Consider the following 27866-nt stretch of genomic DNA (forward strand, 5'->3'; position numbering starts at 1 on the left):
AGGCTACCTCACTCATCAGAGACTCAGTAACGATCTTATCGAGGAGGACGAGTATTGATAAAGTTGTGAGTTGTGCTGGCACCATCCATTCTACCTACCTTGTGTTGAAGGTACTCGATGATGAAGCGAGTAGTGCTGCATCAACACGTCAGGAGACTAGACGGGAATTCGTAGAGTATATAAACCATGTAGAAGTCAGGGAGCCTAACCCTCATCTCACTCGTTATCTCCTCAACAATCATTGTAAGTTACTCAACCAGGATTCAACCCCGAATCAACTAGACAAGGAGTGGACTCTAATGACGGGTGGCAAAGGTAGGCATCATCATCAAAGCATATGGATACCACAAAATACACCTAGCCCAGCAGCAGCAGCAGCAGAAGCAGCAGCTTCTCATTCTTTCATGTCGTCCTCTCCTCCTCTTTAGTGACATTGAACGCTACCTCGTCCTACATGGGAGATATCCCAGCAAAGGCCTATGCTATGCTTGAGGTGAGCAGCATCGATACTCGCCCTATTCATACTTACCACCCAGGCAGTCGGCCAAGACTTCAACCTCAACCTCATAGAGCTGCAGGAGACCCATCTATCCAACATACCCATCCTACCTCTGATAGGCAGTCAGGTACTACTACTACTACCACAGTAATGGTGGCTCTAGTCATCACCAATGGGTAATCCTCCTTTAGTTGGCATCTGTACTGGCCTTCGGGGCTCTTAGGATTGAGTGGGATATATTCAGAAACTTTTTAACCCGAATATCGGGGACATACACTGAGGTGGAGTATCATAACCAAGCCCATGCAGCCCAGGTAGAGCTACCAACATGGGCACCACCTAGAAAGGCGAGTATCCCTCGTTATAGGTCACCTCTCATGGTAACTACCTCCTCCGGGCTACAGGAATGCCAGTAAGTGCATTGGACCATACAGCTTACCTTGTAGCCTGTATATGTCATGATGTTGGTCATAGTGGTAAGAATAATGGCTTCTACGTAGAGACGGGTGATCGCCTCGCTTTGAGGTAGTACTCAAAGACATCTGAGCATCTACATGGCTGTGATTACCTGGTAGTAGATATAACGACAGATCAGTCCTAGAACAGTTTCATGTAGCAACAGCATTCGAGATGATGGAGGACTTCCATGAGTGTAACATCATTGAGAACCTTACCAGGGAAGAACGGAAAGGCTTCAGGTATTTACTTGTAGCTCATTACTTGCCCCCATCATTAATAATGTTCAGGTCCTTCGTTATTGAGCTCATCCTGGCGACCGATATGGCTAAACATTTTGCCGCACTAACTGATTTACGCTTACTAGTCCGTAATTCGGAGTTCAGGTGCTACCAGTCTTATCTGGTTTGGTGAACTAGTCGTGACGACGGATTGCTGATGACTTCACTCTCAGGACTGTGATTCAAGACCATATGAATGCTGACGAGCGGCTGCTTATCTTCAAGGCCTGCATTAAAGTAGCCCTATAACATGTGTAGTCGGTATTGGTTTGATGATGATTATTATGATAATAGGCTGCCGATATCGGTCATACCTGTCTACCATGGGATCAGCATTATGAACTATCTCTTCGATTGGCTGAGGAGTTCTTCAAACAAGGGGATCTCGAGAAACAGTTACATGGTAGTACTCATCATACCATCGTTACTGCTGCACCTACTGTGTGGTAGTTCCTGTATCACCACTATGTGACAGAGATAGAGTCAATCTACCCCGATCCCAATTGGGCTTTATTGATTATCTCGTTAGGGTACGTGAAATAGTATGATCTCATTCCCATACTAATACTCAGCCCTTTATTGACATCATGACCAAGATAGACCTCGATCATAGGACAGATATGATCATAAAGCAACTCGATACTAATGTTGATGTCAGTCACTGCTACTGCTGCTGCCCTGTGCCGTTGCCATTCTTGCTGCCTAGGGGTGGAAGTCTCAAGAGGATGAGGGTAAGACAAGACCACCATTAGGTTGGAGTTATAAGCCTATCTTCAAGAAGACTACTGATGGTAACCATTCCGGAACAATCGCCAAACAACGCCGTAGTGGGAATAGGAGTAGTATTAGCCGAGTCCAAGAATGATGATGCGATGTATCTAGGTTCATTATCTTCACATCCTCCTCCTCCTCCTTCTGATAAATAGATGCTCTTCATGTTGTCTGGTATACTCGGGTACTCCTATGGGACTATATCAGTACCTACTGTCCTCTTCATGTAATGCTCTGCTGCTCATCATCCTTTGTCCCTCCAAGGATCATGCCACGTAATGGCTAGCATTTTCCATGATACTTAGCTCTCGTATCGACTACCTTTACTCTTGCGTTACTTCAGCAGTATGGGACTACTTGACGAGTTCAGCCATTAGTACAGCATATCTCATGGACCCTACCTCATGATGCATTGCACCAAGTTCATCATACTATGTGCAGTCCTTCGTACCTAATACGTCAGATGGTAACGAGGAGGTGCTGTTGCACAGTGTTTGAGGGGAATCCCGGGGATGATTGAAGTAAGGCAGGAGCTATATCGAGGCTGCGTGAGTTGACCGAATCTGGATACTTACTGGTCCATTATGGAGCATGGCTGTGGGACGACTCACAGCACGGTCTCTGATAAGGTGTACCGGACATAGTTGTGATGGATGAAGATGAAGATGGATCAGCCGTGTTCCACCGACGTATGGCCATCCGAGAGCATTAGATGCTCCCCTATGAGGGCCTTTGGTATGAACAACGCCTCTTGATCCTCGATGGGCAGTACTTGAGGATTGTATAACAATCGCAGGACTCATTACTCATCATTTCAGACGGCCTTATTGTTGATCATCAATCTCACTCACACCATTTCTGATGTCATTCCTACTGTTGACTCGATTCGGGGGTCCAGATATATTCCTCCCCCGTCCCTATTGCCGTTAGTTACGTTTTCGTTACTACACTCCAGTTGAGGTCATACAACTGTCAATATGCTCCACAATCGTATGCACTACTTCAATTATGGTCGACGGAATAGCATCGATGCCCATCATGAGCATCATCGTGGAGGTAGCAGCCCTCACATAGAGAAGGAGGAGGAGGAGGGAGAGGAGAGCCTATTCCCCGGTACTGTACATGTCAATTGTTCATTACGAGGAGGATACCTTCTATTATCAGATCGGGAGGATACAGGGTCTCTATCACCTCGATCAGCTGATGCTGGTGGCGGTACTCACAATAGACGTGTAGGGCCTCCTCACGATGGGCTGGGTAGTGTCTATGATGGCCTCATGCGGGTAGTCGCTTCCTTTTAGACCATAAAAGCAGATGCCTCTCGAGCAGTATCGCACCTTCAAATATCGTCCGAGACGTGTCCGGTGATGTTACGGCAGAGGCGACAGCAATAGACCAGGACAGGGGGGAGGGGGTCATCTGTGATGCATGCCCAGGATGCGATGATGTATTTCTTATGTAGTGATAATGATCATTACAGTCATCATCATCATCAGGTGTGCTCTCAAGTGAAGACCTTTTGTACTGTGTGTAGGATTAAAGTGGAAGCCGCTGACCAGAAGAGTCATCCATCGTGCCGGTCTGAGTGTCGTCGTCATCTCCTCATATCAGATCCATCAAGAGGATATTCAATGAAGAGTTTCTCCTCTCGAGGAGGAGGACCTTTACGTGAGTTTACCACATGTCAAGTACAACGGCATAATAAGTTGAATGATTGTTGGATATGTGCCCATGGGAGAATGTAGTACATTATGTGCTCCTCGTAGTCACTAATGGTCATCATCCCCTTTCATCATTAGATACGACGTTAGTGAGTTTATGTTCCAACACGCTGCGGGTATTCGGCCTTTAATGCAACGAGCTGGTGGTGTTCAGGATGCGAGTGTAGATTATGACTTCCATTCATCGAGGAGTCGCCACAATGGTAATAATAACTCTCCCTCCTCCCCCTCCTCCTTTAGTCTTCTTTCATCATCTCATCAGAATGGAGGAGATTGTGTATCGGCCGAGTTGTACCCTGTCCTTTACGAGGGGATCCCTATGGAGTCACTAAAACGTCATCATCTTCTGAGGGTAGCGGTTGTGGCATTATGTGAAGCATTAAAAGGTGAGTATCGGTATCTATACATCATCATTATCATCATCATCAGATGCTCCTTCACGGGCCCTTTCCTCCTCGGCATTATTTATTTCTATTCATTGGTAACACTCCTGTACATCCTTTAATAATATCATTCATACCACCACCACCGCCACCGCTACCACCTTGAAAACGTAACTATCGATATTTGTACAACATTTAGTCGATTCCTTGAGGTTAGAGTCGTCTGGCCCTGCAGTGCCCAAGAGCGTCATCTGTGATGTTCTGGGCATTCGACAGTCAGTACCTCTCTATACTTCCTGCATTCTGCTTCTATCAGTAAACAGCGCAGTTGCTGCCCCCGACACCATTCGTATGTCTATACTCGTACAGAATTCTCGTCTATACAGTACCCATTCATGGCGAGTACTCAAGATTCAATAGAACTCTCTGTTATTGGGCTTCGACACCCGTGTTGGGTGGTGAACCACTCGATGATAGCGCTCTAGGCTGAGTCATGTGCGACGTATACCATTTCTGCTCACTTCATTTACTACTGGTGCCGAGCATTCACCGTCGCTAACATTTCATAAGCGTTGTGTTTAGAGTAGCTGGATCTATGTTAGAATGCATCATCGACGAAGGCAACATTGAACCCGTGAGGATAAATTAAGCTGCGTGAGCTGTAATCACACACGTTGCACAGTAGTACGATGGAACAGAGGAGTGGTAACGAGAACGTGAGTTGAAAATAAGGAAACTGGAAAACAGTTTTCCAATTTCCTCATTTTTCCAGTTTTCCGAGAACTATGGTAGACAGTTGGTACTATGCATGTTGGATATGCGAGTATCGATCCTGAGCTCGAAGGTGAAAGATGCATCCGAGAGCAGCTACAGCATTTCCAGGTCAAATTCATTTTTTACCGACAAATTTGATTTTTTACCCATTTGGTTAATGTTTTACCTTTTAAGTTAACGTTTTACCCATGGCTTTAAAATACCAAGAAAATTAATATTATACCCGGTTTATTTGAAAGTTTAGGAGTTTAATTTAATCAAGGCGCTCAATGACCACGTGAAGGTCAATGACAACTCGAGGAGTCGTGTCGCTGCTTCGGCAGTTATATTAGTGTTGCACTTGCCTTGCTTGTCGTCTATTTTCAATGACTTGACGAGAAGAGTCGCTGATGAGCATGACCAGAAAACTCAACTTGTTCAACTACCTCTATGCTTCACCTATGTAATTCTTCCGTATGATTTCCCCCTGTAGTCGATACCATTACTCGTTCACTCTCCCCTTACTGGGGGAATCAACGTCTCCATCACGTCGCTACCTAGTCTTACAATGTATCTCACGGTATTTCAACCGGCTCTGGCTACTGACCCTTTTGATCCTTCTTAGACGAGCATAAGATGAAATGGGATTAGTACGACTGGTTAGTTATACAAGCGTACACTCTCCTGCTTCTCATGGACCACTCTAGCTGCATTCAGGATGGGCTAAAACCTGAAGATTATCCCTTAATGTTCGAGGGAGGGGCTTTATGGAGTCCACAAACTGTTGCTTGTGTATATCTCTCGTGCTGCATTAATCCCACTGGTGGCTTCGTAATTGACGGAGATGTTCACCAGTCTATCCAAACGGGCTCAACAGATCACCTTGAGACTTCTGTAAGTACGCATCGGCTACACTGTTATCCAGGATAGTACATTCTCGTAACGACTCGGGGGTAATCGATTCTTGTCAGTATTCGTCATAGTATCCATTCAAGACCCTGGACGTGTTCTAAACACTATATATATACCGCTGGGTGTACGAAAGGCTCACCTCATTTAACAGTAGCATTCAATGATATGAGAATGCCACTTCAAAATCCGCCAGCACTTACTGTCTTGGACTTCTATCCTTTTCACCTCTTATAGCTAGAAAGGGCATCGATAGAAAACGGTGGGTCTCACCAGAGGTTGCTTTCCAGTTATGACAGGAATTACATTGAGATCTCATGCATCTCCAATTCCTCGATTGGTATTATCTTATAGAAGTACTGAGGCGATACTAGTATCGACAGCACTCATTGTCACTGTTCGCCTTTGTATATACTACCTACCATAAACTCTAACCTTGGTAGGTCCTGGAGTTGGCCTTTACTATTATTGGGCCTCTCCGTGATGAATCGTCTAGTCCACGATCCATGATAGATGGAAGCCCGTAGATATTGTAATAGTCGTCAGTAAGGACGCAACTTGTCTATCATCACTGAGATTCAGCAACCGTGAATCGATGAAGAGTTTCTCATCATTCGACAGACGTTATCATCAACATTGAATCATAATCATCAGCCAAAGACAAGAAAACAGCTAATGGCGAGCGCGCTAATTCGTGGCGTGGTGACAACTTCTCCGCGCGTGCATGTTAACAGATTCTCAAGGTGCGCTTTCTCGTTGCAACACATCATCTCCATGTTGCATGTAGATGACCCGGTACAAGACTAGAACTTCAGATGGCTTCCTCGATTTGTATAGAGAAAAACTGGCAGGAGACAAAGCCCATCAGAGGTTCTTTTAGTTCACGGCTTTCCATGAGTTATACATTCGTTAGATGCCGATACGTTCGGTGGTAAGGCACATCTCATCTGAGAGGAAGTCCTCGTCAGTGAAGTCATCGTGGTCAATAGTATTGACTCAATACCAACTCCTATTCACCATTCTATCTCGTACAACCGACGTGGAGCCTTTTGTATTCATTTGACTAGAAGGCATTTTAGGGCTTTTGCTGTATTTCACCTGTGAACCGTTATTATGAAGTATTATTATTGCGATGGACTGTGTCCTCATCAATAGACTGCGAGTCCTCGTCGCACACTTCCATTATTAATCGCTCACTAGGTTCCCAACACAATTCTCCATAAAAGTTGCTAGTAAATTATATCAACTTGAACAGAGAAATGGGCCGGCAATTGACATAGTACTATGAAAGTGAAACTCTGAGATCCGAGCATCAATAGGCTCTCATCGCCCTGGCCTTCAGCTCGACCTCTACTCCCCAGCATCTCAATGAGGTGTATCGGCTTTGGCCGAGTTTTGCTTCGCATCAGGAGACCTGACCGATAACATACACGGACAGTCGTAATAGGTGAAGCGGATGACTACTGTGTGGATGACGGTGGATTAGACGGCGAAGGCGCAGCGTTGTGAGCTGCTGGTGGTGGAGGAGCCTGTTGCACTGATGGCATCATCTGTGGCTGGGTCGGTGGTAGAGTCTGGGGAGGAGGTACTGCATAGCCTCCCTGCACTTGACTAGGAGATGCTCCCCAGGCCATCTGCTGCTGGGGGTATTGCTGAGGTGCTGCTGACCATGAACCCGTCGGCATCCTGAGAAGGGTAACTGTCGTTTGAAACAGTAATAGATTCACTCACATCATATGTTGCGGCTGATTCATTGGATACTGGATGTTGCCTGGGGTAGCGGCAGCGGTAGGAGGAGGAGTAGTAGTCTAGTAAGATGAGATATGAATACACACTCTAGATAGCAGTCCTCACCGAAGCAGCTAAAGACTGCTGTCGATGCAGCTGAGCAAATGCCTGATCCCTCTCTTGCTTCAACTGATCTGCCATATCATGTTGTCTCTTCCGCTCCATCTCGGCATCCCTAATAAGTCACACCATACCGCGTTACGTTCTCTACTAGTTGTGCCTACTTCTGCGCCTTTGCCTGCTGAGCCTTCATCTCATCGATTTGCCTCTGTAGCTCCTGTTGGGTATTCAACTGATCCTCATAAGCCCTAACGACAATTCCTAGTGAACCTCATCCGAGTGATGATACTCATCACCTCTCAGCCCTCTCCTTCTGTCGGTTGGAAGCATCTAATTGCTTCTCCAGCTCAGCCCGTTGTTCCTTTTGCGTGTCCAGTTCCCTGAATAAAGACATCAACGCCAGTATTGTCAGCAAGAGCCTTACTTAGTAGTATTGGCCAAATCAGCATCAGTCTGTTGCTTTTGCTTCTGCATCTTGTCATTCGTAGCCTTCTGAGAGTCTGCCCGAGACTTCTGTGCTGCAGCTTCCCTGAGGGTGTCAATCACATTCTCACTACATCCACTGCTACTGCCTACTTATCCGCCTGTGCCTTGGCATCAGTAACCTCCTTAATCTTCTGATTCAGCTTGCTTTCCGTCTGAATGAGAAAACTCAGACACATGTTAAAGCCCACAATATCACACCTCCTTCGACTTAGCCGTCAGAGTCCTCATCTGCTCCACGAGGTCGCTCTTAGCACGGTTCAGATCTTCCACTTGCTTCCGTAAACCAGCAAGCTGGATAACACGAGGATGATGATACCTCCGTATGATGATGGTGATCTTCCTTACCTCTCTATCAAGAGCCTTGCCTTGTTGCTCTGCCTCATTAGCTCTAGCCTGGGCCTCAGCAGCAGCCCGACTCTGTTTCTCTGCCTCTGCTGCTGCCTGTTGACGAGCTTGTTTCTCGGCCTCGTACGCCTGATGCAACATCCAGCCCCACGACTCTGCTGCTACTACTACCTTCTGAGTCTGCTTGTGCTGCTCTACCTCGGCCTGTGTCTGTTTAGTTGCCTCATTAGCTTTGCCCTCCGCTTCGTTGACCTTGGCTACAGCCTTCTCCCTATCAGCCTTCTCCTTCTCGTAAGCCTACATTGATAATACCATTGAAGCCACTATAACCAGTGACCACTGCATCACCTTATATGTCTGAGCATGCTCCTTCTTCTCGGCCTCCGTCTGGGCCTTAGCCTCCTTAACCTCATTCTTAGCCTCCTAAAATCCATACCAATGGTAGGTGAAGTATGGTAAGCCGAACCATACCGCAACTCTCTGGTTCAAGTCATCCACCTGCCCAGCTAGCTTATCAGCATCTCTCTTTGCAGCAGCACTGTTCTTCTTCTCATCAGCAAGTTGCCGTGTGAGATCCTCCTTAGCATTGCGCCCATCTGAGCTCATCATCATATACGACGAAGAACTACCCATAAGGCAACTCCCACCTTCCGCCTTCTTCTGCAACTGTTCCTTCTCTATCTGTACAGCCTTCAGCTGGGCCTGGGCCTGTGTAAGGTCCTTATCCTTCTGCTGTACTTGAGTATTCAGAGCCTTGAGATCCTTCTCAGCCTGGGCTCGAGCCGTCTTCTCAGTATCGAGTTGCTACAATAGACACTCCATACCATCGTCTCATGCGGTTAATACTACCTGTTTGGTCTGGGTAAGCTCATTATTGACGTTCTCCAACTCTTGTTGAAGACTTTGCAACTTCTGCCTCTCCCCAGACAACACTTGCTGGAGCCTAAACAACACATGGCACGACCAAGGGAGGTGGCAAGAAGCCTTCTCCTCCGCCGCCCCCTTACCCTTCTAATCGGCCTTTAGACTCAGTAGCTGACTGCTCTGCTGTTTTCGCTCTATCACTAGCCTTAGCTGCAGCAGCATCCTAACATCATATACGGCTGCACTGTAAGGTATGTACACCCCCCCCCCCCCCCTCACGGCATCAGCCTTCTCCTTCACAGCAGCGTCAGTGGTCTCTTTAGCCTTCTTCAGTTCAGCCTCCATCTGTTGAAGCTTCTCCTTCACTTGAGGGAGCTCTTGAGCATCCTTACTCAATTGTGCTATCTGTTCGGATGCTTCCTTGAACTGAAATATCGATACTGACCAATGCCCCAGCCAGGTGCTGCCTTACCTTAGCGTTGAGATCCTCCTGTGCCTTCTGAGCCGCCTCTAGATCAGTATGCAGCTTATCCCTCTCGGCAGTGACTGCATCCAGGGACTGCACCATCAGGATAATGATGCATGATAGACTCGTTAAGATGTAGTACATCAGATGCTTCCTTCATCTGGGCTGCCTTATCCTGCGCCTCCTTAAGCTTCTGCTTGAAGTCTTCTAAAGAGGCCTCTGCCTTCTGTCGCTGTATAAGACCAACAGTATACTAATCACCACCCCCAGCTAGCCGTACCATATGCATATCGATCTTCTGGGCATCCTCCGCCTCATCAGCAGCCTTCTCAGCAGCCTCTATCCGGGACACGGCCTCATCCCTATCAGCCACAGCCTTATCGATAGCGCTCTAGCATTGAGTAATACATGGCAACATGGGTGTAATGAGTGCTCCTCACCTGCAGCTCATCTATCTTCTTCTGAGACTCCTCGACACTAAGGTCCTGGTCTGCTCGTAGCTTCTTCTCATCCTCCAACTTTTGGGCGACCTACATCATTCCATCACGCTCAATAGGAATCTATACCGTGTCATTACCTCATCCCGAGCCTTCTTCTCAGTCTCCAAAGTCTTCTCTGTTTCCCTTCGCTGCCTCCTCTCATCATCTGCCTGTTTTTGAGCAGTCTCCCGCAACTGCTTATCCTTCTCTGATGCAGCAACAGCTGCACGCTGAGCCGCTGTCGCCTCCTAAACCACACCTCTTGCCAATATCCTCTCATCACCACTACTACCTCTACTAGCTTTAGTGCAGCGGCTTTATCAGCCTGTTCGGACTGTACCTTAAGCAGTGCTCTATCACGGTCCTTCTTAGCTGTCTCCAACAAGGCCAGTGCCTACAACAGCTTTGTACCCACCCTCTGCGATAAGTAGAGCATGGTCCACCTCAACCTTCGCCTTCCCTTCAATATCCAACAGCTTGGCTATCCTCTCCTTAGTATCCGCCTAATTACAACTACTTGGTGGTGACCTCGTCCATCACTAGTTGACCCACCTCCAGCTTCTGCATCTTCCGTGCATGATCCCTCTCATTAGTAACCTTATCGAGAGCCTCAACAGCCTGTTGCCGCGCTGCCTTATAGGAGCTTACTTCATCCTCATACCTCGAGATAAGCATAATGTACCCTATTAGCGACGTATGGCCTCCTTACCCTTGCACTAGGCGATAGAACCTATCAAACTCAGGAGTGATGGTATCTATTTGGTCCTCCAACTGTTTACAAAAATCCTCCACTTGTTTAAGGAGGTTACGCAGAGATGTTGATACCTTATCAAACCTGAGGATTCAGAAGAGGAAGGGGATGATAATAAGATAGCAAGGACGACCTTGGCTACGATAGCAGTATGCTACTGATAAGGCAACACATGTTAACAGTGATATAGGTACAGCTGACTACCCCTACATGGTGGTGGATGTATACTATGACCCCATTGGTGGCACATCTGTTATAGCTCCATAATTGTCCAATACGAATATAATGATGGTATAGAGAGTCCCCCTTCCCCCAGCCTATCCCTAACTACCTGCTAAGTGGTATCGTATCAGACGCTAACTGGGCTGCATTAACACCTATCTGCTCAGCACATATCCTCAAGGCATTATGCAACTGTTGCCACTGATCCTGTAAGTATAGCAATTTCCATGCTCCTCCTGATATCGATAATTAATACAGTATCCACCTCAGAGACTACTACCAGGTGGTGACTCGGGATCCTCAGCAAGAGGATCATCATCATCATCCGCGACAACCATCCCAGCACCACCATCGTCATAATCAAAAAAAGAAGCGTCAAGGCCCTGCTGTGGAAAGGGCTGACTAGTGAAGGGATCCGATGATCGCGTGGGCGGCGGCGGAGGCGGCTGTACTGGAGATGGAGCGTTCAGGGACATAGCCACTGGTGATCGGTGTGATATATCGTACCACCCTCCAGCGTTATTACCACTACCACCAGCAGCAGTTTCAAGCATACAATAGGGTTAATAAAACGCTGCAAATATCCAATAATTAGGCCGTATACTGATAAACCAACAACAGGGGGATGTAGAACATGTAACATGCGCTATTAGACTGATCAACTACTGTTCTATCCTACTTCCCAGCGATAATGAGTTTGCACAAAGTGGTATGGAGTAGTTCGACTGCACTGACGTCCACACGCGTGGTCGCTACTGAGGTGTCCTACCCGGTAGCCACGAATAACAGTCGGCATTCACAGACGGGCTGTTATGCACGAGTTAACCTTCTATTATCAAGCAGTTCCAGCAAGATGAAGGGTCTAGGAATACGTGACATACCCCCTCCCCTACAAACATAAGTTCGGAAAAGTATTGCTCCCGATCTAGTACTACCGATAAAATAGCTTCCTTCAGCATAATGACAGCTGCCTGGTAGGTACAGTCAGGGGTCACTCACCCCACTAAAGCCTAGCGGAGATCAGCGCTTCAGTGGCAACCGCTATGCGGCCAAATTCATTCGTAAGAGCCTCCAGCTTGTTGACCTCGGTTCACCTCATTCCTGGTATAAAGGACATTCCACCATGTGACGTTGACCATGGAAGGGAACACCCAAGAGACACTACTATAAGAGATATACTTGACACAGTACAATCCATAGCAGTACATGAAACACCACCTACAACGGTAACAGGATTGCATAGATGTCGATAGTTTAATAACAATGAAATGGTTGATGAAAACAACATTGAAGATATAAAGTCGTTCAACCGACTAACCACTGTCGTCATCACGTGGCCTAAGGATCGTGCAACAAGGGCATATACACCGCACTTTACAGCAATGGCATCCGGTACTATTAGTAAACCACGGACCTGAGGAGAAGAAGGAGGAAGTCTATATAGGGGTCTTCCACACTTATTACTGCACATGCAGGTATAGGTCTTGATCGTATGATATGTTGATGGTGGACCAGGCACCATTACGGCTTCTTGTACTGGTGCAGTAGCAGTCGTTAAGGGTATACCAGTAGTACTACAAGATACATGATGCTCAATACGATGGATCCCTGCTAACACCCACCTACACCACTGTTCCTGACTGCACTGTAGTAGAGGGCATGCCTGATGGCTCTTCCACTGCCTGTACAAGCAAGTTACCTCCGGGAAGGACGTCTACTGGTACACGAACCTAGTATGGTGATACCATATTAAAGTAATCGGTCGTAGCTTACTTGTAGGTTAACCCCTGTATCAGGATCCCTTAGTTGGATAACAGTCCCTGCTGTAGCTGACGGTGGCACTCTTACCTGGGCATACTATGAGACATACCAAACCTCAACCAGTGTATTACCACTATTGTCCGACTGCTCATGCTTGGTACCTTTATGAGATCTGATAAACTGTAACTGATCGCTCTAGTGATATAATTGTGTGTCACTGATGAGCGCAACAGTACGAGTAAGGGATTGAGACTTCAGAGTGATATATACACAGACTTAGAATTGAATAACTTTTAACGTCTGAGGTGCAGGGTCTACCAGCCACCCTCAGCATACAGAATTCGCCACTGGTGAGTGGGACAAAAATATGGATAAAGCGGGTAACTTGATTCAGAGTAATCAATCCATCAATGCACACAGAGTACAGCATGCACACATACCTGAGAGTAAGGTCAATACAGCTATACTAAAGAGTCCCCTATTACCCAATAAGCACGCACAGCATCCATCGTCACCGCCACCTTTACCATTATCGCAAGGTTGTTGTTGACTTTCATGGATTATAACTGTTTGTGGGGGTGCTTGATGGTATCTACAACGGGAGTACATCACAGTAGAGAAGAGTGGTAGTACATAGGATGAGCTACAACAGTAGGCATAGATGAGGGCATATGTACTTGAAAGGTCTGTCCAGCATAGACCCCAACAGGTACTTGTACTTGGAAGGGTTGCCCAGAAGAAGGATCCACTACTTGTATGGTACTACCCGGCTTAGCCCCCTCGGGCACCTGTACCATTACTAGATTGCCAGACATTGATGCGATTGATCAGATGAACTCCTTCTTACAAGCTGGCTGCTGCTAGTTGGAGTTCAAGATTTAGCGTCGCAGTTGCGTCGCTCCGCCGAGAATGCATGTTTCGTTTACACTTTTCATCATCCCCAATTTAAACTTGAGTGAATAAGTATCTCTGTACGGCTCTACTACGAGGGAATGAGAGAGGTCTAGTCGGCCCTCATACAGTAGGTCCCTGGCACTATGGTGTAGGAGCCATATCGTTTTCTAGAGGCATCATGTAGCAACTTCACCATAGTAGCAATCGCTAGGCATCTTATACTAGCTTGCTTAGCGTGAAGGGATACATATTAAAGGCATCGGATAGTAATTCGTATACGTGTATCGGAGAGGACTTTATGCTACATAGGTAAGGCTAGACTACGTAAGCTTAGGTCCGATGTGGTGTTTGAGAATACAACAGTCATGCCCACGTGGAAATGCTGCAGGATTTGTTCGCTTCATCATGATTGTTGCGTCGTTGCTCGCATGGTTTGATACCTGCATAGGGGTTCTAAAGGCTTATTGGTGCCGTTTGGTGAGGAGGACCAAGGAGGGATCTCAAGAAGGAGGTAAGGATGAGAGGGGTGGGGGCTCCTTGTTGTCAATTCTCTATCTAGTAGGTCCTTACTTACCTATGACCTGGTTGGAAGCTCACATGCTAAAGAACGATGCCTTCCCTAGTTATATGCATGCCTCCCCGATTTGCTATGTTATTAACTCTGCTATATTCTTCCGGGATGGTCTGCCTTCCACTGACGAGGTCAAGACCGTGCTTCAGGATAAGGTGGGCATGCACATACTAGTCGTACTATTTCCACAACTCGTTCCTCTTAGTTACTCAAATACCATCGGTTCGCCTCGGTCGCGGATCCAGACAATAGAAGTTGGAATGTAGTCAATGTTGACGTCAATGACCACTTTACACAACACGACCCAGTGGCCGATACTAAAGTGTTGGAGGACAAAATCAACGAGGTACTATCAACGGGTCTGAGAGTAGTATCACGAAGAGTGGTATCAGATAATCAGCCTACCTCTGGATCCTACTAGGCCCCTATGGGAGGTCCATACGATACCAGTAGTGAAGGGCGAGGACTGCATGCTCTTTAGAACTCACCATTCAATGGCTGATGGTCTCTCCCTGGTAACTGCACGTTGTCGCCAAACTTTTGAATCATCATTCGTTGTAGGTAAGCGTGTACCAGTCACTTACCACTGAAGCGGATGGATCGCCAGCCAAAGTCGTCCCCGGTAAGGCTGTGAAGGCCCATTCGAAGTTGACATTTGAGGGACTCTTCCTTATGGCGGTTGATACGGTAGGGAGTTGGTGAAGGGATTGTGGTAACCTTGTTGTAATATTCAGTTACGCTCAGCCTTACATATCCTCTACACGGTGTTCCAGCCATTAGAAAGCTCATTCACCTTCAATACTCCTAGAAAGCATCGTGGTGGGGATATGCGATGGTCTGGTTCGAGGAGGGCTGTATTATTCAAACCATTTTCTCTAGAGTATGTCAAGGCCATTACTAAGAGAACACCTAAGAAGGTAATGCCACCGGAATTATCAACACCGATAGACTAGGTCTTGGGTGCTCTTATAGGTTACTGTTAACGATGTTCTATTATCTGCTAGTGTGGGTGCTATCAGAGCTTATTCTGGCGATACAGTGAATGATACTACTACCAGTATGAGAACACTCCTTGCCCTAGGCTTCCCTGCCAACCTCCCTAACAGACCATCAACTGATAGGCTCACTAACACATTCTCAATCAATGCATGTGATCTAAGCAAGGTAGGCAGTAGCGAGCGGTCTCCCCTCAGGGTTTAATGCATCATCATATTCCCAGGCCATAAGAGCTACCGATCCTGTGTCTAGAGTGATGGCTACCAACAGGGCGATGAACCGGCTTAAGAAGAGCATGGAGGCCTTTGTCGAGTTTTGGCTTATGAATGTCTTCTTCCCTCTATTACCTGTCCAGATCTACCAATACATTGCCAAGAGGTACTTCGCTAATCACACCATGCTGTTCAGTAATGTACCTGGCCCTGCAAAAAGTCTCTATTTTGCGGGTAAGGAGGTCACCGGCGTACAGGGTATATTCCTGGACGCTATATCTGAGGTAATGCTTTACCATCACCAGCTCGCACCATTGGGAGGACCCTATTCCTCCTCAGGTTACTCTCATTTCTTACAATGGTAAGGTGTATTATAATATAGCCCTGGACCAAACTGTTGTTAAGGACTGGCCGAGATTTGAGCACCTTTTCCGTCAGGAGCTCCTTGAACTAGGCAAAACAGTTGGCGTACCCTCTGACATTGCCTTGTGATGCTGAAGCTCATATCATATTCATGCACCCACCGTCCCATAGTGCTTTTTTGACCTAGTTGTTCCCCTCGATATTTGTATAGTGTGTACTTCCTATAATGATAGGTTGTTACCTCTGGGAATCCTTCGAGCGTCTTGTGCGGTTTCATCATCGATAAGGGACGGGGCATTGTGTTTGGCAGTGTTTGACCCACATCCGAGTCCTCATAGAGGCTCAGCAGACATTCCTACGTTATCACGGGGAGAGCATAGCATTTTGATGCGCACTCCCTCTATCTAGTACTTACTGTTCTCCAAGTTGCTGTTACTGTTTTTTGCCTCTGCCTCGCCATGTTCGTCTTCATGATGTTATTCGGCTCATTCTTGGCCCTCCTGTCTGCCAGCGCCTTTGCAGTCTCCTGGATCTCTCTTGCTGTTGTTCTAGCCCTTGTTGGATACCTATATTGGAATAGCGGTGAGAAGAACTCTGATAAGGCTACTACTCAAGGTGAGGAGGTATGGGCACAGAGTTTGAGATATGTTGATTCATATATGGAGTTTGCCACGAGCTTTTATTTCGTGAATCGGTTCGGTTCTATTATCAGGCGAGCATCACCTTCGCATGACCTGGTTGGAAGAGCACATGCTTAAGAATGATACTTTCCCTGCGAGTCAGCATTCCTCACCAACCTGCATGGTTATTAACTCGGCTATGTACTTTAAGGACGGTCTGCCGGAGAAAAAGAGAGTCGAGAAACTACTCCAGGATAAGGTAGATGAATGTCTTAGAAGCTGTGGTTGGTCTATTCCATGGCAGCTCCTCTACTTCCATCGTTTCTCCTCTGTTCCCGACTTCGAGAGTAAAACTTGGAGATCTGTGAAGGTGAACATCGATGATCATGTTATTATGCACTCTCCATGCGCCAATAACGAGGCACTTGAGGATGAGATCAATGACGTACACAGTAGAAGACTGAGAGTCTTAGGGGTTATTCTAGCCCTGTTCAGGTCATCAGTCATGCTCTAGATTTGACTAAACCAGCATGGGAAGTTCACATGCTTCCTGTTACTACAGGTGATGACTGTATAATATTCAGGTCTCATCACTCGATCGGTGATGGTCTATCATTGGTAAGACGGCAATAGTCCGGCGTGTAGTAGCGGGTGGGCTATCCTGACATCTCAGCTTCCTGCGTATGAGTCCATGGCCACCAATGCTGATGGCTCGCCAGTTGAGGTCGGTCATTCAAAGAAACCTGTCATTCCCACCAAGAACAATATCATTATGGCCCTTCTTATGGCGATTGAATACGTAAGCTGCTTGCATATGGCTCCTGAACACATTGGTTGTGAATAATCATTGCAGGTGCGTTCATTCTGTGTCCTTCTCTGGGCATGCTACATGCCATTAGAAAGCTCATTTACCTTCAATACTCCTAGAGAGCATCGTGGTGGGGATATGCGATGGTCTGGTTCGAGAAGGGCTGTATTATTCAAACCATTCTCCCTAGAGTATGTCAAGGCCATTACTAAGAGAACACCTAAGAAGGTAAGAGCTCCACACTCCAAATGGATCGGTCAATAAGCTGTTATACCTGTCAGACCACCGTTAATGACGTACTGCTCTCTGCCACTGTGGGAGCTATCCGAGCCTATTCCGGGAAGAGTGTTAACTCAAGTACAGTGATGAGAATGCTTCTCCCCTTTGGGTTCGAGGCCAAGCTGGATGATATGCCTGCTAATGATAGACTAACTAACGGTTTTGCATTCTGCAGCTCTGATCTCTCTAAGGTAGAGTCAATCTTCTCGAGTGGAGTTATGCAATGTACTGCTGGTCTTGTCAGTCCATCCGATCTGATGATCCCGAGTCACGCCTATTAGCCACTAATAGGATCATGAAACGCGTGAAGCATAGCTTGGAGGCTAAGGTCTCTTTCTGGATGATGAACAATCTATTCGCTCGCGCCCCCATTGGGTTTTATCAAAAAACAGCGAGGAAAGTGTTCGCCAACCACACCGCAATATTCAGCAATGTGAGGGGTCCAGCAGTTAGTCAGTACTTTGCTGGCAAAGAGGTTACTGGTACACAGGCCATGTTTCTTAATGCAATACCACAGGTAGTGTGTTGGAGCTCTCTTCCTATATTGTTATCTAATCCATTCAGGTGACTCTTGTATCGTACAATGGTGAGATTTACTACAACATAACGCTGGACCCTACTGTGGTGAAGGATTGGGATAAGCTAGAAGGTCTATTCAGAAAGGAACTGCTAGCCATGGGCAAAGCAGTTGGAGTTGATGCCACCCTAACACTGTGAGACCAATTCATTTCCTCTTCCTCCTATACTTCTGTTGTCTTTACCGATTTGTCTACTTCGTTCCACACATCTTTTCATAGTAGCAAGTTTTCCACTTCGGTCTGCTTGGGTTCGTTCATCCTCTGAGAATTCGTCGAGTTCCATCATCTTGTGCGAAGATCCAGACCGACCGCGGCATACCATGAGTTCCAATTTGCCGTAGTGCCAATTTTGACTATCACTCTCTACCCAGTCAACTTTACCATCACGATCGACTTGAATCTGGCTATCTCTCTGCACTCGATGTTCTCACTTTAAGAGAGAAGCTTGTACGTCGTAGGTGCGTATTTGTTCCACGGTCCTTCTGAGTTCCTGACACATAGGCAATGTAATACCTTATGTACACGCTTATTGGCTCCGCTATGGCGATTGTCGGCGTTTGCTCATAGAGAAGGTAAATCGTATATTTCTCTGAAGGGTGTCTATGATGACTTATGGTGGCTATGATCATTATACCGGGACGCACTGTCACGATGCTCCCGTTCGGTGGATCACTGTCTCCCCCGCACGTATAGACTATCATGCAGACTGCCTTGTCGGGTGTGTATCGTGGTGGACGCATCTACGGTCGGCATCGGCGGTCTCCTAATGTGGGGTTCACCACACGACAAGGTGGTCCCGGTGGGCCACCGGCGGTGGCATATTTTGCCGATGCCATTTCGGATGTGGATGTGGAGTGGTTGGGCGTAGGCCGTGGCACCTGTAAGTCACAATCGTGCTTCGAACTGCTCGCGGTCATTGTCGCCTTGAAGCTCTGGAGACATCGTCTTGAGGACTGCAGTCGAGTGGCCGCGGAATCCTTATTCACTGGTCGCTTTAAGCGTCGTGATTCGGAGGAGGTCGTCCTCTGCTACTCTAGGTCGCTTGGTCAGACTGTGTCCATAATGACCGCGTTGGACATGAGGTAATTAGAACTCCGCTATCGTCATGTGCGCGGTTCTAGCAATGTCCTCGCCGACACGCTGAGTCGACTTGAGGAAGGGAAGTCTGTACCCGATTGTCTCGTGCCACGAGACTCGTGGGAGTGGAAAGGAGTCTATGTCCTTTGCGGGATGCCTTTCTGGGATGAATGCGATCTTGGGAGTATGCGCGTGACGTAGCACGCTGGCCGAGTCTAGATGGTGCAGTCGATCAGCACTGCTGATTCAGCAGCCAATGCAGTGGCTCAGACTCGCTAAGAGGAATTCTCCTACGTTCCGTTCGTCTTCTCGGATACTTGTGCTCCCCTGCGGCAGGGATCACAGAAGGGCAGGGGCCCTGCCCTTCTGTGATAGAAGAGCGCGGATCTTGATTCAGCAATCGTGAATCTCGATCTAAGAGTCTAAATTCGACTTTGAGTGTAGCAGGTTTTTTTTCCATTTATTGGCTCCCCTGTCGCGCAGTGACTAGGAGTTCAATAGGGGCTGCTCGATTTGTGGCTCGGAAATGACACCGACGGATTCACACCCTTACTCTCGATTCGGGTTTGGGTGATCGCGTCTATATCGCGCGTGCCACTCGCCTTGTGGTTACGGTTGGGTGATTTGGGGGGTTTTGGATCCACTTTGGCTCCATTGGTTGTCCCTGAGAGTCCGACTTTCATAATGTATGCCTCCTCCTGATTGTCAGGTAGGTTCATCGTCCTTTTCCTCCATGAGTTCGCCTTCACCTTCCGGGCGTCGCCGTCGGCCAGCTCCTAATCGAGGGAGTATTAAGAAGGCTATGAAGGAGCTGGAATGTGATATGTATGCAGACTCTACTCGACGGTCTAAGTGTTCTCGTATAAAACTGTGGATGGAGATCTGTCAGTCCCAAGGAGTAGCTGCGTTCCCGGTAAGCTGTGCCAACATCGAGCTGGTAGGGTCTATCTTAGAAGCGGCCAATTACCGTAGCGGCGGCGACTACTTGGCAGCCGCTTGTACCCACAACTCTGTGTCGGGGCATTCCTTGGGACCGGTGGAGAAGGCATGTCTATCGAGAGTCAAGCGCTCCTTGATCCGAGGTATCGGCCCCCTAAGCGTGCGAGACCAATTACACCATGCGAGCTGCAGGTGATGACCTGGCAGGTCAGACCTGCAATGTCCTCAAGAAACTCTTCGAGCGAATGCCTATGTTTTGGGCTCGTGGTTCTTGCTGAGGCGACGAGTTATGCAAGCTGAAGGTCGATGATGTGCTCTCTACCCCATATAATTGGTAAAGTTGAGCTGACGGTGACGGCCAGCCAACCGACACTCAGGCTATTGGCGTTATGAGGGATCACGGATGCTCGTGTGAGGCCTTCAGTAACGGCCCGGGGTAAAGATCTGTGCCCCGTCCGCGCTGCCGTCGGCAGCCTGCCGAGTGTCTGCTGAATATGCGAAGAATGGAAGAGGCTGGCCCTGGCGATGTATTTCTGGTCGATACTGATGGGAAGTGTATGTCAAAGGAGAGACTCAGGAGAGACTTTTCAGGCTCGTAGAGACGTCCCGTTAACAGCCGACGTCTTCGCCTCGTACATGTTGTTCCGAGTCCTCGGTGCCACAGTTGGTGAGCTGCGAGACTCCCCTCATTGTGGAGCACTTCAGTATCAAAGCTGGGCTCACAATGAGTTGGGGTTGCTACTAACTAGTTTACGCACCTATCATCGCGACATCCTCCTCTTCGACTCCCAAATGGAGTTGAAGAACGAGGATGCTTACGCGATAATGGATAGTTTTATTAAGCGTAAATCAGAATTCGCTAATACTCATGGCCACGCTGCCCCGCTGTGGCCAGTGGATGAGGAGCGAATAGTAGCAGCCCTGGGGAGGTCCCCGGCGGACGTTGTGTTAAAAGCCGTTATTCGGCTCACAACTGAAACCGGGGCTCGCGTTCAGGATCTTCTCCGTGTGTTGGAACCACACGTGAGAAGATTGGGCGCCGAGGAGGCTGGACGTTCCCCTAGAGGCCAGTGGTGTAAGTAAAGAACGGGTGTTTTTTGTGTGAGAATTTCATGTCAGGTAAAACCGGCTCATCGACATACGAAGGCATGGACGGTGACCAAGGTTGGCCAGTTAGGGAAGGTGAAGGACATGACTGCGATCTAGTCTACACCTTCATCCTTCCTAACTGTAAGACATTAAGAGGCGAACAGGTGAGATTTTTGCTCTTCGTATCCTCTCGCTCGTCCTATCCTTTCGCTCGTCCTCTTCTCTCGCTCGTCCTATCCTCTGGCTCGTCCTATTCTCTCGCTCGTCCTCTTCTCTCGCTCGTCCTATATCCTCTCGCTCGTCCTATTCTTTCGCTCGCATAAATCTTTCATTCATATCAACCCTAACTCTTTACAATCATTCCTCTCTCTTTTAGGGTCGAGTCGTAGTACGTGGAGCTGCGGCAGCGTGTCTTGATGACTATCTGAAGCTGCGCAGCGACACGAACTATGGAGCCGGATCCGTTTTACTTTTTCCCGATTATGACGGCCACGCGCTCGAACCGGATTTGTTGGGTGCGCAAATTCGGTGCTTGAGCGAGCGTGCTGGCTACGGGGTAAAGTTTTTCGGGTTGCACTCCGGCAGGCAGGGATATGTAGCAAGAAGGTAAGGGTTTAAGGATTCGGGTTCGGGTTCGGGATACTTACTTTCTTAGGGCCCTGGAGTGTTTTCGACGAGGTCAAAACTGGGACGACCTTCGTGCGAAGCTCGTGACTCATGGGTTATGGTACGCCGATTCCGATGCTCCTAAGTCGTATATCGACTTAAACATTCGAAGGTTTGCTGGACACAAGAAGAGGGAGTTTAACAGACTCTCTCCAATTGTGCTCCACGATCTTCTCCGTTTGTGCCACAAACTTTGTGGAGCGTCAGACCGGCGCACCTGACTGCTCGCAGTCGAGCTACGCCCGAAGATAGGCTGGTAAGTCCGAAGCCTATCCCGAACCCTAGATCCAAAACCCTTTTCCTCAGGTATTCTTGCATGACCACCATGCCAACACCTTTCTGAGAAGGTTACTTAACATTCCAGGAGGTGGATTGGCACGAGGCGATTACGACGCTCTTTACAGTGCCGCGACTTCAGCCGTCAAATGGTTGAAGTATCTCGGCCTGTGGGAGCAGGTGGAAATGCAAGGATTCGGTACGATCCGACCTAGAGCGGTAAGAAACACGAATTCGAAGGAACACTCCAAAATTGTTTCCTTTTCAGGTAGTTCGTTTGCAAGACGCTCTAGTGTCCAACATGGGTGCTAGAGCCCTGGAGGGAAGAGCGGAAGAAGGGAGGAGAGAGCAGTCAAGACGTACGGCCCCTACTGTTTCAACAACAGTATTCGGGTCGTACAACTTGGCTGCTCTCGAGGAGTCCCGGTTGGAAGCGACGCGGGCGCACAGCCGACATGTTCGGCTGGGGAGAGTTCATGGTACCTACGTGAACCTCCACGCGCCCGGGAGATTGGACTCAACCATCGAGGCCAACCTCCCCAAGGCGTCGCAGATCCTTGCAGGGAATGTAAGGATCATGGAAGGAGAGGCTGGAAGCGAGTAAGTCAAACACACGTTCGGGTTGGAAGGTCTTTGATTGTGCCTCTTTTTCAGACGTACGGCTTCTGGGCAGTCGGGATCGGACCACTCAGTCCATTCCGACCGTGAAGCCGCCCATCGACCTCGCCTTCAAGATCGGGGCCCCCATCCTGCCGTCCGTGACCTTGAACCGCGTCGTGGCCCCCGTGCTCGTCCTTACCTACCCGAATACGAGGTAGAACGAGACGGTAGGCGTCACTAAGGTCATGGCTCAAGCGCGATGCGATAAGGTCGGGTATTAGCTCTGAAGATGTACATACACTCCATAGCTTGCGTCGAGGAGGATGTCAGTTGTTAGCGCGGGCTGGCTTGGAAATTCCGAGGGCGAGCGAGAGCGGTCTCTTAGAAATCTTACGCTCTCCTTAGATGATTGAGAAAGTGAAGTTTACGTGACGCATGCCGGATTGACGTGTGCGTGAGTCTGTTAGCGCATAATTCGATGTTAGAGTGGATAACCAACCCACTCCAAAGGGATGTTGTGATGCCCAGGTTATTGCAAGGATTGACAGGCGAAGATCTCAACTCGAGGTAACACTTAAGAGGGTTTTCAAATACGAAAACAACAATAGTGAAATGAGCATCAGAGAACCAATTAAATTCAGTCCACACCGCTGCATTCATGTGGATTCGGGATAATAGTTGGAGACGGCTTCTGGGATAGTGGTCATCATGAGAGAACAGGGGTATGATCTAGATTGGGGTCATTGCTCTCCAATGGCCGAATCATTCCACGATAGTGAGTATTGCTCAGCTGCCTTTGATAGAGCTCATCACTCTCCTATGGTGAGCCAATACATCCCTGTACACATACCTCACGTATGGCTCACAGTTCCTATCCGTTTGCGGCCACAATCTATGTGCAAGAGCTTTCTCACTCCAGGGGTGTGGGGAGGATGATGTGCGCATTCTGTCGGCAACCACAGAGACCTGGTGAGGTTATGACTAACAAAGTACTCTACTCACGGCAAATGGGAGCAAGTGTGAGGATAGTGGTACCCCGTTGAGCCCAAGGAGCGATACATACGATGAAGAGAGGGCTATGGAATATAAGTGGTTTGAAGAGGGTGGCAATTGGTGGTATACAGACAGTACTATCGATCTGAGATGGCACTACTTTGGTGAATGGGCCGATTATAAAGACGACACTGCTGTCGATGGTGATAGTCAATCTGTTGAGTGGACTGAGGAGCGACGAGTGATAGCATCCTCCCTTGATAGTGAGGGTGCCTACAACAATTTGCTCAGCACCCCTTCTGGATGATAGAGTTTCTGGATTGCACTCACGTGAATATCACTCTCAGAGCTCCTAGTCCCGAGGGAGATTGGTGATGATGATTAACGTCTATAACGTATGAGGTTCAATTGACATGTTGATGATTGGCCTTATCATGACGACTATTATGGGAGAGCAATAAACCTCCTAAATGAATTCCTTTCTAATTATGATCAATACGTGTCATTGTTCTCTATCAGTTGGGTTAGAGAGAGAGAGAGAGAGAGCAACCCCTTCAATGTCTCACAATTGCAGCTCCCATCTAGCGTAGTTCCTCGTCCTGGTAGTTTCCTAGTGTTCTACATGGCTGTCATCACAGTCCAAGTACCCGTTGGGGCATCACCAGGGAGCACTATTCAGATTGTTGATCCAACTAGCGGTACACCTCTCCAAGTTCAAGTACCTCAGGGTGTGTACTCTGGTCAGACATTCCAGGTGAGTTGGATAGCACTCGATCGTCTGCATCATCATCATCATCATCACTCGACTCATGCGATTTCGGTCTGAGTCTCGCCGTCTCCAGAGCGCCATTCTAGGTCACTATTGATTTGCTGTTGCGGAACGCTACAGGTTGTACGACAATATTATCCTTCTTGTATTGCAGGTGCAAACCCCAGGGAGTTCAGGAGCGGCCCCTCCGTAAGGCGATGATGACGGCTGAGCTATCTTTAGCATAAATCTATCTGGCTGCTCCTCCCTTAGATATAATCCCCCGTCCAGTAACATACCATATGCAAATGGTAACCCATATGGTGGATACAATGCTGGCTCGCAGCCTCCACCCTATGGACAGCCTTATAACGCTCCTCCTCAGCAAGTTATCTACACTACACATTCTCCTAATCAAGGAAAGAGTAATTCTGACGATGCCTGCTGTGCGTTCTTACTAGGTGAGTAACGCTATGTTGTAGTCGTAGTCAGTTTTCTTTTTAGGAGCTTGTGCTTGCTGCACGCTATGTTGTTTGTTGGACAACTGAATAATGGGCTCCCTCTTCCCCTCTACTACGACCTATTGCTTTTGTATGCCGTCCGGTCCTCAGTAGGATCTATAAGCCTCAATGACGTGGTAGGGGAGGTAGACGACCTTCCTCATCACTAATAGTGATTCCCTACAATGTATTATTGAGCTCTCACGTTTCATCGATACACGCTGTGTCGTTGAGTATCCATTATATAAGTAGATGAGACAATCAGTTGAACACCATCATTCTACCACATCATAGTCATCGGTTTGTTGTGTTGTTGAGTCCATCATATAAGAGTAGCAGAGTTGTGCCGTCAACATGCGTAGACAGTCGTGATGCACTCCTTGACGAGGAGTTCTTCATAGCGATCGTTGCGGAGGGACACAGCAATCAATGGTGCAAGCTCATTTGAGAGTCTCCTGTCACTAGGTGTTGGTACGCTCATCCATCCGCGGACCGTATCGGAGAGCCCTGTCTTCGTCACAGTTATTTTTGTTCGAATTGAGCTCTACCTACCTCTTCACTGCGTACTTTATATCAGTGCTGTCCCGTTTTACTAGTCCACTACCTGCATGACAGTCCATGCTGAGGAGGGCTTGGCAGTCTTCATTTCAGGGTGTTATCCGAAGTTATCAGCGTCGATGTTCAGTATGTATCTCACTGCAGTGTCGTCTGGGCGGCTCGCCCTCAAAGCATGTGGCATGTCCAGGTACACTTTCTTTAACTTTGTTGTAGTGTTATCCTAGTCGGAGGTGGGGGTATTCTATGCGACGTATAGTATGCGTGATGCCATGAGCATTGATGTATCGGCTTGATGAGCACGATGACTATGTGTCCATCAGGGCGGTCGACCAGGAGCACATCATCTAGAGTTCCGACACGCTGAGAGGGCAATTCAATGCATCAGGGTCTCGACGATCCCACACTGTCACTGGCAATTTCATTCATGTACATGGAACTGTAAATTCTCGAAAAGTCTATGCCACTCTCCCCAGCCTGTTCCTATAAGACTCCCATGAAGTCAACCAATTGAGTGTGAGTCGACTAGTGCCTCGTCCTAGCGTTCCTAGCAACTTGGCCAACGATGTCTTTCTTCGACCAAGTTGTTTTCCTTGGCACGAGTAGTGGAGTTCCCCAGCCAGGCAAACGGAATGTCAGCTCTCTAGCCATAACACTGAGGACCGGCCGATCAGTGAGGATCGATGCTAACACAGTTCCGAGAGGTATCCTGCTACCCCCCTTCAAGATACTAGTAGACTGTGGTGAGGCCACGCAGCACCAGTTGATGCTGTCCAAGATAAAACTGACGAAGATAGATGATATTCTCATAACGCATTTGCATGGGGATCACTGCTATGGCATCTTCGGTCTATTGCACTCCTGTTGCATGGGGGAGCGTACAGAGCCTATTACTGTGTATGGTCCGCAAGGCATCAAGACCATGATCGAGACTGTTTTCGCCCTCTCTGGAGGCTGGAATGGGTAAGTACAGAGACCATCGCCGAATCGCCATTCTATTGCAACAGATACGACCTAAATATCGTCGAACTAGATCCAACTCAGCACACCGAGTTCACCATTAGCAGTGGTGATGTAAGAATCCATGCGGCTCCACTGAAGCATCGAGTACCCACTCTGGGATACGTGAGTTCTACCGACGATCCCGTCCCTGTGGTCCACGAGTCGCTGCTCAGATATTCACAGAACCGGATAAGCCTGGTGCATTAAACGCATCCCTAGCCGCTCAGATGGGAGCCCGTGGACCACAGTTCAGAGATTTGAAGGAAGGTCGAGATGTTACCCTCAGTGATGGTAAGATTTAGATATGTTCGGTTCCTATTTCTCATTAAGGGACACTCATACGAGCAGCGGAAGTCGTCGGAGAGACGGCAAAGGGCCGGACCATCGCTGTTTTGCAGGACACTTGTGACAGTAGGTCAGGGTTATTCAGCTATGCCTTATATCTATCCAAAGGTTCAGAAGCTCTACCCTATTTACAAGGGCCAGACCTGCTCATACACGAGTGCACCTACCACGATGCTATGAGGGAGAAGGCGGTCGATTTCGGTCATTCAACGGCGGCGATGGCTGGCCAGTTCGCTCGTTTGTGTGGAGCTAAGGTCCTGGCGCTCACTCACTTCAGTCCGCGGTGAGTCAGGAGGGAAGTATGCTAACAGTTTGGTTACATCTAAGCTGTTGGACGATAGTTTATAATCGAATATCATGCGTTATCTCGTTCTGTTCCTCTGTTGGACTTGCATGTGGAGTGCATCCTGCATATTGACGATGTGCAGTGGGGCTGAGTGGAAGATACATTATGCATGGCACAAGGGAGAGGAAGACCGATGTGTACAGATACACCGACCCCGATCCAGATGCTGAGGATAGTCTCAGTGTTGGGGATCTACGACAGGAGGCTCTCGCTCATGCAGGGCCCGCAACTGTGGCATTCACAGCTGAAGACTTCATGACGTTGGCCGGCTCCGAGTTCACCAGAGTTGCGTAAGTTCAACCCGTAGCAGGTGCTCTGTGGAAACGTCTGCTTGCTTACTCCTCGTTGACTCGTACACTCCGTCAGATACAATCAGTTAGCAAAGAGCACTGCCCTGTAATTATCGTTTCTTAC

General features: G+C 48.1%; 10 protein-coding genes across 10 annotated transcripts; 9 read left to right on the top strand and 1 right to left on the bottom strand.

Moving 5' to 3' along the window:
- Window positions 1–454: 454 nt before the first annotated feature.
- Pmar_PMAR001986 (cAMP-specific 3',5'-cyclic phosphodiesterase, putative) lies at window positions 455–1779 on the top strand (the record flags this gene model as incomplete). Its single annotated transcript, XM_002765406.1, has 9 exons — window positions 455–493; window positions 537–626; window positions 691–813; window positions 867–1024; window positions 1078–1197; window positions 1246–1341; window positions 1410–1473; window positions 1531–1639; window positions 1766–1779. 9 exons carry the CDS (start codon window positions 455–457, stop codon window positions 1777–1779), a joined length of 813 nt encoding a protein of 270 aa, XP_002765452.1.
- Window positions 1780–2935: 1156 nt separating this feature from the next.
- Window positions 2936–4592, top strand: Pmar_PMAR001987 (hypothetical protein). The gene is made up of 8 exons (XM_002765407.1): window positions 2936–3120; window positions 3172–3264; window positions 3309–3454; window positions 3504–3570; window positions 3619–3748; window positions 3807–3931; window positions 3991–4114; window positions 4158–4592. The coding sequence occupies exons 1-7, from the start codon at window positions 2985–2987 to the stop codon at window positions 4101–4103; spliced, it is 810 nt and encodes a 269-aa protein (XP_002765453.1). The 5' UTR covers window positions 2936–2984; the 3' UTR covers window positions 4104–4114; window positions 4158–4592.
- Window positions 4593–7036: 2444 nt separating this feature from the next.
- Pmar_PMAR001988 (conserved hypothetical protein) lies at window positions 7037–11796 on the bottom strand. Its single transcript, XM_002765408.1, has 27 exons — window positions 11515–11796; window positions 11344–11470; window positions 10971–11096; window positions 10814–10922; window positions 10705–10764; window positions 10554–10655; window positions 10360–10509; window positions 10223–10312; window positions 10063–10173; window positions 9925–10014; window positions 9789–9875; window positions 9596–9742; window positions 9460–9539; window positions 9302–9395; window positions 8924–9256; window positions 8801–8875; window positions 8624–8749; window positions 8453–8581; window positions 8306–8398; window positions 8198–8259; window positions 8046–8150; window positions 7918–8001; window positions 7786–7869; window positions 7628–7736; window positions 7505–7581; window positions 7238–7459; window positions 7037–7187 (listed from the first exon to the last, which is right to left on the bottom strand). The coding sequence occupies exons 1-27, from the start codon at window positions 11786–11788 to the stop codon at window positions 7139–7141; spliced, it is 3195 nt and encodes a 1064-aa protein (XP_002765454.1). The 5' UTR covers window positions 11789–11796; the 3' UTR covers window positions 7037–7138.
- Window positions 11797–14294: 2498 nt separating this feature from the next.
- Pmar_PMAR001989 (conserved hypothetical protein) lies at window positions 14295–16160 on the top strand (the record flags this gene model as incomplete). The annotated part of the gene is made up of 9 exons (XM_002765409.1): window positions 14295–14400; window positions 14452–14615; window positions 14666–14806; window positions 14853–14975; window positions 15022–15147; window positions 15195–15377; window positions 15433–15624; window positions 15680–15952; window positions 16008–16160. The coding sequence occupies 9 exons, from the start codon at window positions 14295–14297 to the stop codon at window positions 16158–16160; spliced, it is 1461 nt and encodes a 486-aa protein (XP_002765455.1).
- Window positions 16161–16475: 315 nt separating this feature from the next.
- Window positions 16476–18550, top strand: Pmar_PMAR001990 (conserved hypothetical protein). The gene is made up of 9 exons (XM_002765410.1): window positions 16476–16646; window positions 16744–16910; window positions 16956–17096; window positions 17147–17269; window positions 17325–17450; window positions 17505–17687; window positions 17741–17929; window positions 17983–18255; window positions 18303–18550. The coding sequence occupies exons 1-9, from the start codon at window positions 16490–16492 to the stop codon at window positions 18453–18455; spliced, it is 1512 nt and encodes a 503-aa protein (XP_002765456.1). The 5' UTR covers window positions 16476–16489; the 3' UTR covers window positions 18456–18550.
- A 105-nt stretch (window positions 18551–18655) lies between these two features.
- Pmar_PMAR001991 (hypothetical protein) lies at window positions 18656–19469 on the top strand. The gene has a single exon (XM_002765411.1). The coding sequence runs from the start codon at window positions 19016–19018 to the stop codon at window positions 19400–19402; it is 387 nt and encodes a 128-aa protein (XP_002765457.1). The 5' UTR covers window positions 18656–19015; the 3' UTR covers window positions 19403–19469.
- A 1499-nt stretch (window positions 19470–20968) lies between these two features.
- On the top strand, window positions 20969–21538 carry Pmar_PMAR001992 (hypothetical protein; the record flags this gene model as incomplete). Its single annotated transcript, XM_002765412.1, has 2 exons — window positions 20969–21355; window positions 21452–21538. 2 exons carry the CDS (start codon window positions 20969–20971, stop codon window positions 21536–21538), a joined length of 474 nt encoding a protein of 157 aa, XP_002765458.1.
- A 1011-nt stretch (window positions 21539–22549) lies between these two features.
- Pmar_PMAR001993 (hypothetical protein) lies at window positions 22550–23181 on the top strand (the record flags this gene model as incomplete). Its single annotated transcript, XM_002765413.1, has 3 exons — window positions 22550–22582; window positions 22632–22963; window positions 23037–23181. The coding sequence occupies 3 exons, from the start codon at window positions 22550–22552 to the stop codon at window positions 23179–23181; spliced, it is 510 nt and encodes a 169-aa protein (XP_002765459.1).
- A 1379-nt stretch (window positions 23182–24560) lies between these two features.
- Pmar_PMAR001994 (conserved hypothetical protein) lies at window positions 24561–25495 on the top strand. The gene is made up of 4 exons (XM_002765414.1): window positions 24561–24710; window positions 24880–24914; window positions 24978–25165; window positions 25209–25495. The coding sequence occupies exons 1-4, from the start codon at window positions 24579–24581 to the stop codon at window positions 25250–25252; spliced, it is 399 nt and encodes a 132-aa protein (XP_002765460.1). The 5' UTR covers window positions 24561–24578; the 3' UTR covers window positions 25253–25495.
- An 829-nt stretch (window positions 25496–26324) lies between these two features.
- On the top strand, window positions 26325–27865 carry Pmar_PMAR001995 (Ribonuclease Z, putative; the record flags this gene model as incomplete). Its single annotated transcript, XM_002765415.1, has 7 exons — window positions 26325–26722; window positions 26767–26884; window positions 26935–27052; window positions 27092–27172; window positions 27215–27389; window positions 27596–27742; window positions 27819–27865. 7 exons carry the CDS (start codon window positions 26325–26327, stop codon window positions 27850–27852), a joined length of 1071 nt encoding a protein of 356 aa, XP_002765461.1. The 3' UTR covers window positions 27853–27865.
- Window position 27866: the final 1 nt, after the last annotated feature.

The sequence above is a fragment of the Perkinsus marinus genome (assembly GCF_000006405.1).
Source record: "Perkinsus marinus ATCC 50983 genomic scaffold scf_1104296975500, whole genome shotgun sequence".
In the NCBI taxonomy this organism is placed as follows: Eukaryota; Perkinsozoa; order Perkinsida; family Perkinsidae; genus Perkinsus; species Perkinsus marinus.

Excerpts from the sequence above, each read along its gene's own strand:
- Pmar_PMAR001988 (XM_002765408.1), bottom strand. The coding sequence starts at position 11,788 with ATGCTTGAAACTGCTGCTGGTGGTAGTGGTAATAACGCTGGAGGGTGG. Across the intron at positions 8,151-8,197 it reads GCCAAGGCACAGGCGGATAA|GGAAGCTGCAGCACAGAAGT; the intron begins GTAGGCAGTAGC and ends TGACACCCTCAG. Across the intron at positions 8,002-8,045 it reads GATTTGGCCAATACTACTAA|GGAACTGGACACGCAAAAGG; the intron begins GTAAGGCTCTTG and ends GTCTTTATTCAG.
- Pmar_PMAR001990 (XM_002765410.1), top strand. The coding sequence starts at position 16,490 with ATGTTCGTCTTCATGATGTTATTCGGCTCATTCTTGGCCCTCCTGTCT. Across the intron at positions 16,647-16,743 it reads TGATAAGGCTACTACTCAAG|GCGAGCATCACCTTCGCATG; the intron begins GTGAGGAGGTAT and ends TTCTATTATCAG. Across the intron at positions 17,270-17,324 it reads TCGGTGATGGTCTATCATTG|CTTCCTGCGTATGAGTCCAT; the intron begins GTAAGACGGCAA and ends CTGACATCTCAG.
- Pmar_PMAR001987 (XM_002765407.1), top strand. The coding sequence starts at position 2,985 with ATGCTCCACAATCGTATGCACTACTTCAATTATGGTCGACGGAATAGC. Across the intron at positions 3,121-3,171 it reads AGAGGAGAGCCTATTCCCCG|ATCGGGAGGATACAGGGTCT; the intron begins GTACTGTACATG and ends TTCTATTATCAG. Across the intron at positions 3,455-3,503 it reads CATGCCCAGGATGCGATGAT|GTGTGCTCTCAAGTGAAGAC; the intron begins GTATTTCTTATG and ends CATCATCATCAG.
- Pmar_PMAR001994 (XM_002765414.1), top strand. The coding sequence starts at position 24,579 with ATGGCTGTCATCACAGTCCAAGTACCCGTTGGGGCATCACCAGGGAGC. Across the intron at positions 24,915-24,977 it reads AGTTCAGGAGCGGCCCCTCC|ATATAATCCCCCGTCCAGTA; the intron begins GTAAGGCGATGA and ends CTCCTCCCTTAG. Across the intron at positions 25,166-25,208 it reads CTGCTGTGCGTTCTTACTAG|GAGCTTGTGCTTGCTGCACG; the intron begins GTGAGTAACGCT and ends TTTTCTTTTTAG.
- Pmar_PMAR001991 (XM_002765411.1), top strand. The coding sequence starts at position 19,016 with ATGCAGACTGCCTTGTCGGGTGTGTATCGTGGTGGACGCATCTACGGT.